Genomic DNA, 14091 nt, shown 5'->3' on the forward strand with positions numbered 1-14091 from the left:
AATATCGGGTAACCAGGGAAAGGTCTTCCCTTGGTTACCCGATGTTTACGCTGGTTACAGCTTACCGCAGCTGCCAGTGCCGGCTCCTGCTCGCTTCATTTCGTCGCTCTCTCGCTGTCACACACAGCGATGTGTGTGTCACAGCAGGAGAGTGACGACCAAAAAATGAAGCTGGACATTCAGCAACGACCGGCGACCTCACAGCAGGGGCCAGGTCGTTGCTGGATGTCACCCACAGCGACAGCGACGGGACGTCGCTGCAACGTCACAGAAAATGGTGACGTAGCAGCGACGTCGTTGTCGCTGTGTGTGACACCAGCTTTACACTAGACTCCTAAAGGCCCAGTCACACTAAACAACTTACCAGCGATCCCAACAATGATACAACCTGATAGGGATCGCTGGTAAGTTGCTAGGAGGTCGCTGGTGAGATGTCACACTAAGTGACGCTCCAGCAATCCCACCCTCAACCTGACCTGGCAGGGATCGCTGGAGCGTTGCTACACGGGTTGCTGGTGAGCTGTCAAACAGGCAGATCTCACCAGCAACCAGTGACGAGCCCCAAGCCAGCAGCGACGCATGGAATCCATGCTGCGCTTGGTAACTAAGGTAAATATTGGGTAACGAACCCGATATTTACCTTGGTTACCAGTGCACACCTCTTAGCGCTGGCTCCCTGCACTCCTAGCTAGAGTACACATCAGGTTAATTACCCGATGTGTAGTTTGGCTATGTGTGCAGGGAGCAGGGAGCCGGCACTGACAGTGTGAGAGCGACGGACACTGAACTTTTTCACACTTTTTGCATGCAACAAGGGGCTCCTCTTGCTTCATTCCATTATTTTGGATTTTCCAGTACATGAATGGTGTAGTTGTGCCCACTTTTTCCCATGTGTTGTGTTCTAGTATTCTATTTATGGGTTGGAGCATGCTTCCATTACCCTATATATTTAATGGTGGTGTCGTCCCCAATTGTTTTTTGATCTCCTGTCATACGTGTGGGCGCCTTGGACACATGGCCAAAGAGTGTCTTCAAAGTCGGGGCCCCATCCCTGGAGCCCGTCTGCCAGTTCAACCAGTCAACATATGCCGAGATGAACCAATGAGACCTGAAGAATGCTACTCCCGAGAAACACCAATAGCTGAGGAAGTGGTTTACCCAGTCCACACCCTACGGTAGGCCGGAGACCGTACACCAGCCAAGCTTCATCGCCACATCCAGACGGTCAAGGTCGGTGATATACAGGCTCAGGGACTTTGAGACACTGGATCTTCCATAACCCTGGTTAACCCAGATATTGTTCTCACAGAACATTATTTACCTGGCCGCAAAGTGACCATTGCCCTTGCTGGGGGCCAGCACTCGAACAGCCTTCTGGCACGAGTGCAGTTGGTGCAGTTGGACTGGGGAACTGACCAAGGAGAGGTTGAAGTGAGACTCATGGACGGCCTCCCCACTCCTGTTATTTTGGGAAAGGACCTAGGACAAGGACTATCCAGCCAGTTTGTCACTGCCAATCCCCGCAGCCACGCCAATCACCATCCTGGTGCAGGTTTTTCTACCACCAACCCATCCGAGGAGAACCCTCCTCCTCAATCTTCAGTCTAATCATTGGAGCCAAAAAATGTGAGTACATCAGACCCAACTATGGACATTAACTGGGGGGAGATAGATCGTAAGGAATTCAGGGAAGCTTAATTGACAGACCCCACCCTAGAGCTTATCCGTAGTGCAGCTGCCCAACCTGGGGGAGGAAATCAGGGGGAGGTATATAGATAGGAAAAAGGCCTCTTATATCGGGAAAAGCCCGCATCCTGCCCAGAAAAACCCTGAACCTGTGTACATCAGCTTGTGGTACGCCAGCAGTATCGACCCCAACTATTGTGTTTAGCTCATGATGTTCCTGCGGCTGGGCACATGGGGGCCAAAAAGACGCGGGCTCGCCTGTTGCGCAGTTTTATCTGGCCAAAGGTCACTCAAGAAGAGAAAAAATACAGAGCCTCTTGTCCAGTGTGTCAACGTATGGGGGGAGCCCCATGTTGTGCCCCACTCCAACCCATGTCCTTGATAGGAGAACCTTTCCAGAGAGTTGCCATTGATGTAGTAGGCCCCTTAGCCATCCCTAGTCGCAGTGGAAAAAGATTCACCCTCACCCTGGTAGACTTTGCCACTCGCTATCCAGAAGCCATTTCCTTATCCTCCCTAAATGCAGAGTACGTGGCTCAAGCTCTACTGGACATCTTTAGCCGGGTATGGTTTCACAGAAGTATTGACGGAGCAGGCTGAACAGTTCCAGAGTGAACTGATTCAGACCCTGTGGGAGAAACATGGAGTGCGCCCCATGCGCACCACTCCATACCATCCTGAAACAAATGGATTGTGTGAGCGCTTCAACGGAACGCTTAAGCAGCTTATTAGCTGTTATGCAGAGTCCGAGGGGGGGACTGGGAGAAAAACTTGCAGCAGCTCCTTTTTGCTTACCGGGAGGTGCCGCAGGACTCCACTGGGTTCTCCCCCTTCGAATTGCTGTACAGTCGAAAGGTACGAGGGTCCCTAGAGCTGTACGAGAGAGTTGGGAGGGCACCTTCCCCACAGAAGAGGTTCCCATTCTGGACTAAGTTCAAAAGTTTAGGGAAAGGATGAGGCACCTCAAGGAGTTAGCCCACAGGAATTTAGAAATTGCTCAGGAAAGGCAAAAACGATGTTAGGACCGCATTGCCCGACCACGAGAATTCGCCTGTGGATAGAAGGTCCTAGTACTAGTATCGGTATGGAAAAACAAGCTGCAACCATGTGGGCTGGTCCATTCACCATTACCAAGAAATGTGGCAATACTGACTACACTGTGGCCCTGGATCGAGCAGGTGTTCGTGAGCGTACCTACGATGTCAACAGGCTAAAAGCTTATGAGGAACAAGAGGTCAGCAATTTAGCAGTTTGTTGTCCAGAGTTAGATGACCCAGAGTTGGACCAAATCCCAGACCTATTAGTGGACTCCAAAAGGGAAATGGGGGTAAAAGATGTATCACAGGGGGGAACAGCTTTGGCCATCACAGAAGCGACAGATATAAGACATTCTCGGAACATATGAATCTCTGTTCACGAGTCAGCCTAGTAGAACTCCCCTGGTCCAGCATCATGTCAACACAGGGACAGCCACTCCATTAAGACAACCCGTCTACCGGGTGACCCCTCCTGTGTTGGCAATGATGAAGGCCGAGGTGGATGACATGTTAAATATGGGAGTCATAGTTCCCTCCCATAGCCCATGGGCTGCCAGTGTTGTGTTGGTGCCAAAGAAGGACAAGAGTACTCGTTTCTGTGTGGACTATAGATGACTCAATGAGGTCACGATTACAGATACTTACCCCATGCCCCGGGGGGATCAACTACTGGATAGATTAGGGGGATCTTGGTTTATATCTACCCTCGATTTGAGCAAGCGATACTGGCAGTTCCCACTCACAAAAGAGGCTCAAGGGAAATCGACCTTCATAACCCTTTTGGCCTATCTGAGTTTACCAGCATGCCTTTTGGGATGAAAAACACCCCGGCTATTTTCCAGAGGATGGTAGACCATTTACTGGAGGGATGTCAGGGGTATGCCCAGGCCTATTTGGATGACATGGCTATCTTCAGTGACTTTGGAAGAGCGTCTTCAGCATGTGTCCCAGGTGCTGCAGAGGGAAGCCAAAGCCCAGCTTACTATCCGACCTGACAAATGCCAAATGGGGATGGCCGAAGTGCTATACCTGGGACATCGGGTGGGAAGTGGGTGCATTCGTCCCGAAACTGCAAAAGTAGAAGCCACTATACAGTAGCCACGCCCGGTCAACCAAAAACAGGTCCGCGCGTTCCTAGGAACTGCAAACTATTATCGAAAGTTTAACCCCAATTACAGTACGTACCGTAGCAAAACCGCTCACTGACCTCAAAACCAAAAGATATACCCGTATCCTTTTCTGGACCCCAGAATGTGAAACTGCGTTCCTACAATTGAAAGACTGGCTGGCCCAGAGCCCAGTCCTGACTGCTCCTGACTAGCGTCGCAGGTTCATCATCCAAACAGACGCATCGGACACAGGACTAGGAGCTGTACTTGGCCAAGTGGGGGATAATGGTGAGGAACATGCGATAGCTTACCTCTCCCGGAAACTGTTGGACCGAGAGAGGGCTTATGCCACCATAGAAAAAGAATGCCTGGCCATAGTCTGGGCCCTGAAAAAATTGCAGCCCTACCTCTATGGCAATGAGTTCACAGTCCTCACTGACCACAATCCATTGAGTTGGCTAAATTGCACTGCCGGGGAAGACGGACGCTTACAATGCAGAGCGGTGCTGGATTCTGAAGAGAGCAGCGGTGGGTGAGTATATTTATACACTCACAGTACACATCATACACATGTATGCACATTTAATGAACAAAAATACTAACATGAGTGCTTATTTAAGTATATAGTTTATATTTTTACTGCATAAACTGTCTTCACATTACAATGTGTTCCTCTGTATCACATTCATTGCTAAACTTACATGTCTTCCATGCACTCAGAGTGAGCATTTTAAAATAATTAGAAATGTGGTTTTACCTATACCTCCTGATGTGCCAATGCGAATAACAGTGACTTCAGTACATTTCGAATGATACAGTAATTTGATCAGTTCATGAAGCATTATAGAAATAGATGGAATGCCCATGCCATGCTGAAAAAAAAGTGCTGTGTTAAAACAAAAGTTGTTTATATAAAATTGAATACATGAAAAAGCAAAATCATTATTTTTTAATTTCCATCATGTTTACATTAAAAAACTCTTTTCTATAGTCCTATTGCAGTATGGCCATACTACATTTCACCATGATAAAAGTGGATGTGGTGTCATCATGACCCGCAATATGAAAGAAGTCAAGCAGGTTTGGATTTCTTGCGACAAGGTATACCATAAATGTAACTCTAAGCTAAATCGGTCACTTGATATTAATAGAACAAAAGGAGACAGGGCAGCACTCACCGATATCCTGGGACTATTTTATTTTTCAATGCTGACAGGTGAGACGGACATGAGGGAATGCATTCCCTCATGTCCGTCTCACCTGTCAGCATTGAAAAATAAAATAGTCCCAGGTTATCGGTGAGTGCTGCCCTGTCTCCTTTTGTTCTATGAATATACTTGTTTAAATTGGGCAATAGCACCTCGGTAAGGGACTTTGCTGGATCCATCAAGATTAGACAAAATGCTTTGCTGTGACATCTGAAAGCACATGGATGTAATCAAGGAAACTTCACACTGAACTGTGTTTGGGACAGGAACATCACACTACCTCCAGTATAGGTAAGCAGTGCGGTGCACAATCCTTTTTATTTTTCTAAGGTCACTTGATATTACCATTCGTCTTGTCGAAAAGGCATCCTTCCCTACAGAGTACTATACAGTGAGAATGAACAAGACAGATTTAGAGGGTGTCATGACAAGCCCAGTTTGACAAAAGGAATGAAACCACCCAATGTAGTCATATATTTTCAGAAGGAATAGTGGAGGAATGACACAACACAGAGTTCATGTTATTTCATGGATAATGCAAATATTTACTAGAATAAATATATCTGGATCAACTGGTTCTCTTTTAGGCACATGGAGGTAATGGAAGGCTTGCTCAGGACCACCTTATTTTAGCCAAAGCAATGAGCTGTTATAGAAAGGAAGGAGAGATATGGATCCATGATTTTAGCATTGCCACCCTAAAATGCTAGTGTGTGAATCATATACAGTTAGGTCCAGAAATATTTGGACAGTGACACAAGTTTTGTTATTTTAGCTGTTTACAAAAACATGTTCAGAAATACAATTATATATATAATATGGGCTGAAAGTGCACACTCCCAGCTGCAATATGAGAGTTTTCACATCCAAATCAGAGAAAGGGTTTAGGAATCATAGCTCTGTAATGCATAGCCTCCTCTTTTTCAAGGGACCAAAAGTAATTGGACAAGGGACTCTAAGGGCTGCAATTAACTCTGAAGGCGTCTCCCTCGTTAACCCTTTATTCAATGAAGTAGTTAAAAGGTCTGGGGTTGATTACAGGTGTGTGGTTTTGCATTTGGAAGCTGTTGCTGTGACCAGACAACATGCGGTCTAAAGAACTCTCAATTGAGGTGAAGCAGAACATCCTGAGGCTGAAAAAAAAGAAAAAATCCATCAGAGAGATAGCAGACATGCTTGGAGTAGCAAAATCAACAGTCGGGTACATTCTGAGAAAAAAGGAATTGACTGGTGAGCTTGGGAACTCAAAAAGGCCTGGGCGTCCACGGATGACAACAGTGGTGGATGATCGCCGCATACTTTCTTTGGTGAAGAAGAACCCGTTCACAACATCAACTGAAGTCCAGAACACTCTCAGTGAAGTAGGTGCATCTGTCTCTAAGTCAACAGTAAAGAGAAGACTCCATGAAAGTAAATACAAAAGATTCACATCTAGATGCAAACCATTCATCAATTCCAAAAATAGACAGGCCAGAGTTAAATTTGCTGAAAAACACCCCATGAAGCCAACTCAGTTCTGGAAAAATATTCTATGGACAGATGAGACAAAGATCAACCTGTACCAGAATGATGGGAAGAAAAAAGTTTGGAGAAGAAAGGGAACGGCACATGATCCAAGGCACACCACATCCTCTGTAAAACATGGTGGAGGCAACGTGATGGCATGGGCATGCATGGCTTTCAATGGCACTGGGTCACTTGTGTTTATTGATGACATAACAGCAGACAAGAGTAGCCGGATGAATTCTGAAGTGTACCGGGATATACTTTCAGCCCAGATTCAGCCAAATGCCGCAAAGTTGATCGGACGGCGCTTCATAGTACAGATGGACAATGACCCCAAGCATACAGCCAAAGCTACCCAGGAGTTCATGAGTGCAAAAAAGTGGAACATTCTGCAATGGCCAAGTCAATCACCAGATCTTAACCCAATTGAGCATGCATTTCACTTGCTCAAATCCAGACTTAAGACGGAAAGACCCACAAACAAGCAAGACCTGAAGGCTGCGGCTGTAAAGGCCTGGCAAAGCATTAAGAAGGAGGAAACCCAGCGTTTGGTGATGTCCATGGGTTCCAGACTTAAGGCAGTGATTGCCTCCAAAGGATTCGCAACAAAATATTGAAAATAAAAATATTTTGTTTGGGTTTGGTTTATTTGTCCAATTACTTTTGACCTCCTAAAATGTGGAGTGTTTGTAAAGAAATGTGTACAATTCCTACAATTTTTATCAGATATTTTTGTTCAAACCTTCAAATTAAACGTTACAATCTGCACTTGAATTCTGTTGTAGAGGTTTCATTTCAAATCCAATGTGGTGGCATGCAGAGCCCAACTCGCGAAAATTGTGTCACTGTCCAACAAATATTTCTGGACCTAACTGTACTAAAATGTAAACCATACCCCAACTGACTTGTAAAACAGTGGTTAGAATATGGCATCAACGTGGATAAAGATCTGTATATATATATATATATATATATATATATATATATATATATATATATATATATATATATAATTATAATGCTCTGGTAAAAATTAAGAAAAATTGACAGTTTTTCGGATTTTTCTCTTTATAGGAATATTATTCAGTAAAATGTAAGTTGTTTTTTTATTCTATATACTATTTATTCTATATACTATAGAAACAACAATACTAATAATGTTTCACCTCAGGAAGAGTTCAGAAATCAATATTTTGTGGAATAACCATGATTTTTAATCACAGCTTTCATGCGCCTTGGCATGCTTTCCACCAGTCTTTCAGACTGGTTTTGGGTGACCTTATGACACTCCTGGTGCAAAAATGTAAGCAGTTCTTCTTTGATGCCTTGTGCCTATCCATTTACCTCTTGATTACATTCCAATTTTCAATGCGGTTCAGGTCTGAAAATTGGGCTTGCCATGACAGGGTTTTGATGTGGTGGTTCTTCATCCACACATTGATTGACCTAGCTGTGGCATTGCGCATTGTCCTGCTGGAAAAAAAACAGTCCTCAGAGTTGGGGAATATTGCCTGAGCAGAAGGAAGAAACTGTTTTTCCAGCATAACCTTCTATGTGGCTTGATTTATACCTTATGCCCAGAGTGGCATAAGGTCACCCAAAAGCAGTGTGAAAGACTGATGGAAAGCATGCCAAGACGCATGAAAGCTGTGATTAAAAATCATGGTTAATCCCCAAAATACTGATTTTGTAACAGGGTGGAAGACATACATATAGTGGAGTAAATCTGTGCTATGATTTGAATGGCCACCGGGTGTCACTGTAGAGCACGACTGTGCAGAGTTAATTTTTAAAATAGTGTGGCAGTTGGACGAGTGACATGCGTGCGTATGCTGGAACTGTTAAGGAGAGGAGAGCGTGGTCCTGTGGGATCAGTTGCTTTCTTTTGAGAAAAGGGAATGACTGCTGATCTATCTCCACAGCAGGATTTTTATTGTTCCGTCATAAAGGAGATGCTGAACTAAGGAATGAAGTGTTTAACTCATGGTTTAAATAAACAAGAAACAGAGTGAATATTTTCAGAAGAAAGAGAGATCCGCCATCTTGGAATAACAGACTGGCCTCCAAAGAGAGATACGCCATGTTGGGATAACATGCAAGAGACTGGCCTCCAAAGAGAGATACGCCATCTTGAGATAACAGACTGGCCTCCTGCGAATTAACCCTGAGTGCTGTATCTGTGTGGCAAAAGACATCGAAAGAAGTCTGTGAGTTATAACTATTGAGAGACCGGTCAATGTGTGTTAATAGTTAGATAGAGACAGTTAGTTAGAGCATGACTCCTTAAAAAAAAGACTACTGTTAAAGAGTTGTTTACAGAGAAAGGACTGTTTGACTGTTTTCTTTCTGATTCCTCCCACTGCCCGGAGGCAGCAAAAGATAAAGTAATTATATAAAAGTACGAATATATATATTGTATACAGTGTTAAGTGTTTTCTGCAGAGGGACTTAATGGGAGAATTGGCCAGGTACCCTATGTAAATTGTGAATATAAGGGGGGTGGCGGTTGTAAGATTGTACTCTTGGAGAGACCACGTACCGCAACCCGTAGTAGCTCATCCCAGGTAAACCCCATTAATATTTAATGGAGGGACTAGATAGCCGGAGAATATAGTCCTCACCCTCCATACGGGCCGGTACTTGACGTTCTCTGAGCTGCATAGATTGTTAACTATATTGTTCAGGCTGTTGTGGCCTATAAGCTGTAAGGAGTTATGATTGTTAATTGAAATACATAAAGCAAAACTGTTATTTATCATCATTGTGTCTCTGAGTCCTCCATAGCACCACCGTATCTATCTACCTATAACACTGACATTCGGGTGTTACAAACTTGGCGTAGTCGGCAGGATACGGTGTTCGCTATGGATAACTCTGAACAAGCAGAGAACGTCGCAGCAACCTCTATAGTACTTCAATCCCCCTTCTCCTTGTGAATAACAGTGAGAGACTAATAGGGTGCTCCGCCACAGGTGCGCTGCTGAACCACCTGGCTAAGTTTGATGGGTATAATTTATTGTTCAGTGATTGGGTGGGCCGACTGAAGAATGCCATTGCCTTGCACAGTGTACACACCAAACTACAGCCCGAGGTTGCATTGAATGCTTTGGAGGGGGATGCAAGGTTGTTCTGTTGAAACCAGAAGATCAGCGAAAGACGGTGGATGAAATAATTCAGATTTTAGAAAAGGCTTTCAACCATTTTGCAGTGGCCGGACAGCTACGAGTGCAGTTCTTCGCTCGGACTCAGAGAAGTGGAGAAAGCTTAATTCAATATGGCATCGTCTTGGAAAAATTACACCAGGAGATTAAGAAAAAGTCTAATGTAACGGTGGGCGCTGAGGCCAAGGTTGATCGTATACTACGAGATCAGTTTATTGAGGGGATCCAAAGTGAACCGTTAAGGAGCGAGCTGCTGTTAAAAGCGAGAAATACCCCTGGCGCCACCTACGCAGAAATACAAGAGGAGGCAGTGGTGTGGACCCTGAAGGTAAAGCCTGCCCCAAAGTGGAGCCACCTGCAGATGGCTGATTCAAGAGAATCGAGTCCAGGCCCCGTACAAGTACAGTTAACAGCTTTGCAGAGGACTGTGGAGGGCCTGGCGGAACACATGCAACAGATGCGGGTTCAGGGGATACCTCCAATCTACCCAGCCCCGATGGACTCCTATACTGCCATGCTCAGAGAAGAGTCGCCTTCTGGGGGAGAGATGCAGATGCGGCGCTATGTACTACGAGGGACAGCGGCCGGTCCCAGATCAGAATCGACAAGAAGTGGGATGAGAAGGTCTGTACAATGTTGGGGCCGCGGATACAACGAGAATGCCGTAGGGGAAGGACTGAAGGAACTTCAGCAGTAAAAGGGAGGCCCTCGCTGTAACCGGGCATACAGCGAGGCAAAACCTAGAACCAATGCCCGAACCATGCACGAAGGATCTGATCGCGGAAAGCCCTGCACTGGAGGTACAGTTTGCCGGGAAGAAAATTATGTGTCTGGTAGACACTGGGTCAGAGGTGACGACTATGCCGGTGGAATACTTCCAGACACACTTCAAGGAGGTTGCTAAGCTGGAGTCGGAGCACCTGTTGCAACTGAAAGCGGCTAACAATGAGGATATCCCAGTAGCAGGCATCGTATGGATGAAAGTGTGGCTGTGCGGACAGGAACTGGGAACGAAGGGAGTGATACTCGTGAAGACACAGGCAAGGCCAAATCTCCCAGTGGTTCTAGGGATGAACATCCTGAGGGAACTGGATTCCCTGTTGTTTGCACATGCTGATTTTGCACATGCTGATCCAGGATACTGGAAAAGAGTGACAACTCACAAGGGCACACAGAGGGCCCTAAAGCAGGTGGTCCATTCGTGTGGCATACAGAAAAATTTAGCAGGAGGAAAAGCAGTGGGAGCAGTGTACATCCACCGTGGCCCCGCTATCACCATCACTCCAGGACAAGAGAAGCTGGTGTTACAGCCGGTGGGGACCCATAGGAAATTGAAGGGTGTAGAAGTAATCCTGGAGCTAGTGGAACAGTCTGAAGGTATGAAAGGCCCTATGATCGCCAGGACGCTGGCCACGGTACAAAATGGAAGGGTACTGGTGAGATGTCTGAATCTGCAGAAACGTGAAGTGACCTTGGTGGAGGGCTCAAAACTGGTCGGTGTATGTGTGCGGTGATAAAATTCTTCACAACAGACAGTTCACATTGAGTGCGGACCGCCAGACTGCTTGGACCCTATCAATACAAGCGGCGGCAGAAAAGCCACCCACGCCCATGTGGAATGGTGAAAAGATCATGGAGCTGATGAGAATGGACACGACCCAGTTGACACCGTAACAAAAATACCAGAGTATCAGTCTGCTTTTTCCAGAAGTGATGAAGACTTCGGCTGCACGAAAGTGATCGAGCACGAGATACATATCGGAGATCGTCAGATTCCCCGAATCTCTAACAGGAGGTCAAGGGCATGCTAGCACAAATGCTGGATAATGGCGTGATCCGCCCGAGCCAGAGTCCCTGGGCTGCACCAGTTGTACTGGTTCGAAAAAAAGATGGGTCTATACGGTTTTGTGTTGATTACCGTAAGCTGAATGCACAAACTGTGCGTGATTCCTATCAGTTGCCAAGGATTGAAGAGTCCCTGTCCTCCCTGGGAAAGGCAAAGTATTTCTCCACACTAGACCTGGCCAGTGGCTATTGGCAGGTACCCATGGCGGCTAGGGATCGTGATAAGACAGCTTTTATCCTACCGATGGGACTCTATGAGTTCATCCGGATGCCCTTCGGGCTTACTAATGACTGATGGGGTACTGTCTAGGCGATTACAACTTCGAATCTGTGTTGGTATACCTAGATGATGTAATTATATTTGGACATTCATTTGAAGATCACCTGAAAAAGCTCCGACAAGTGTTACATCGGCTAAGAGACAATGGACTCAAGATCAAACCAAAAAAATGTCGCTTGTTTCAGACTCGAATCGAATATTTTGGACATGTATCAGCGGAAGGTGTGCGCCCAGCCGAGTAAGATAGAGGCTATCCAGCAGTGGCCTACCCCTAAAACCATGAGGGACGTGCGGGTTTTCCTTGGTCTGGTCGGATACTATCGCCGGTTTGTGAAGGATTTTGCTAAGGTGTCTGAGCCGTTGAATGAGTTATTGAGTGGGACCTCTCACGGCCCCAGAAATTGTCCTATCCAATGGACCGATCGACAACGACGGGCATTTGACCAGATCCGGGCCGCTCTCATACAGGCACCTCTGTTGGAATATGCTCGCTTCGACCGTCCCTTTACCTTATATACAGATGGAAGTCAGCATGGACTGGGAGCGGTACTAGCCCAAGAGCAAGAGGGACGAGAGAGGGTTGTCGCGTATGCCAGTCGGTCTCTATGGTATACTGAGCGCAACCCTAATAACTATACCTTGTTCAAACTTGAGTTGTTGGCTCTGGTGCGGGCAATGACCGAGAAATTTGTTGAATATCTAGCAGGGTCAGTAGTTCTAGTAATGATGGACAACAATCCGCTGGCACATCTTGAGAACACCAAACTGGGAGCATTAGAACAGCGATGGATGGTGTGGAGACACAAGGGTCAGTGGGTGCTCTCGTCCGCTGGCCCGCACGTTGGTTTTTTTAATTATTTATTTATTTATTTTACTGCACGATATAGACTCGCCCACCGGTGGCTGTGATTGGTTGCAGTGAGACAGCTGTCATTTAGCGTGGGGGCGTGTCTGACTGCAACCAATCATAGGCACCAGTGGGCGGGGAAAGCAGGGAATACGAGATGGAATAATGAGCAGCCGGCATGTTCAACAGAAAAGCCGCCAGAGCAGTGTGACAGCTGTGCAGCGCCGCCCCCGTGAACGGTCAGTGATCGGTGAGTATAAGAGAGGGGGGGAGAAAGGGAGAGACAGACAGAGACTGAGAGAGAGAGAGACCCACCGACAGTGAGAGATAAACCGAGAAAGAGAGAAGGACAGACAGAGACCACAGACAGAGACCGACAGACAGAGAGAGATACAGAGAGACCGACAGAGAAAGGCTGGTTTCTGCCCAACAGGATCCTGTCTATCAGCATGCCACCGTTCACATGCGTTTGCGTGCGGTATAGTCAGGATCCAGCGTTTTTGAAAAATGTTCAAATGCTGCAACTCGCTGGATCCTCACTATACTACACGCAAATGCATGTCAACGCATGTTGACGCACGTCCATTGCAAATGCATTGAAATTAAATCGTATTTGCACTGGATCCGCTTTTGCAGCAAAAAAACTTTCAGGACGCATGTTAAAAAAACATAGTGTGAAAGTAGCCTTACATATGTCCAGTAGATCCTGCAGTTGACAGTCATATAGACGTGGACACATTTTTATCACGGCCATTTTGCACTCCAAATTTAGGCTAAAACTGTGATTGAACTGGGCAACAGCTAGAGTATTTATTTATGTCTTTTTATGCCATGATGAGGGATGCTTGTATGACAGCTACAGTATTTCTGATGTCAGTCTAGTGTTTCACCTTAATTAGTGATAACTGTCAGCAATGTGAAAGTGTTAAGAAGAAGATGCTCCGGTAATCTTGATCAGAGGAGGCTGAACTGCGCACACCGCCTCTTTTAAAGCTGACGTACCTGTATCATTTTTGAAGCAGAGAATGCTTAAGAAAACGCTGAATCTGGCGTTATTCCATTCTCGGTGGGTGCCCGTTGAAAGCGGGGTGCTGCTGGTTTGGAGTAAGTTGCCCTGGAAGCTCTGAGGCACAGACATTCTAATCCCTGGTGAGCCAGCGGAAGAGTGAGAAACTGTTGCCAGTTACATTCTGTGGTTTTGCTGGTTATGTGCCATATGCCGTTAATTGTTTGAGGATCCAATAAAGTCTTAATATTGTGATTCCCTCACCCTGTGTTGTCTGAGTAGTGTTCCACCCATGGTTAAGGAGGTCGGGCGTTCAGTTGGGATGAACCCTGGGCCATGCTGTCTTTCTAAAGGCGGCTGGACCAGCGGATGAGAGCACCAACTAACCCCCGTGTCTCCACAATTG

The 14091-nt window shown here is 46.1% G+C and overlaps 1 protein-coding gene across 4 annotated transcripts in view; it reads right to left on the reverse strand.

The window, feature by feature from the left end:
- UPP1 (uridine phosphorylase 1) overlaps nucleotides 1-14091 on the reverse strand; it is a 178422-nt gene that overhangs the window by 53857 nt on the left and 110474 nt on the right. For 3 of the 4 annotated variants that reach the window (XM_075316557.1, XM_075316560.1, XM_075316558.1), the window contains exon 5: nucleotides 4590-4704. The exons of the other annotated variant lie outside the window; for it this stretch is intronic. In XM_075316557.1, coding sequence (XP_075172672.1) covers nucleotides 4590-4704 — 115 coding nt within the window. The remainder of the gene's footprint in view (nucleotides 1-4589; nucleotides 4705-14091) is intronic. 4 annotated transcript variants of the gene reach the window in all.

Source organism: Anomaloglossus baeobatrachus, chromosome 6, assembly GCF_048569485.1.
Source record: "Anomaloglossus baeobatrachus isolate aAnoBae1 chromosome 6, aAnoBae1.hap1, whole genome shotgun sequence".
NCBI classification, from domain to species: Eukaryota; Metazoa; Chordata; class Amphibia; order Anura; family Aromobatidae; genus Anomaloglossus; species Anomaloglossus baeobatrachus.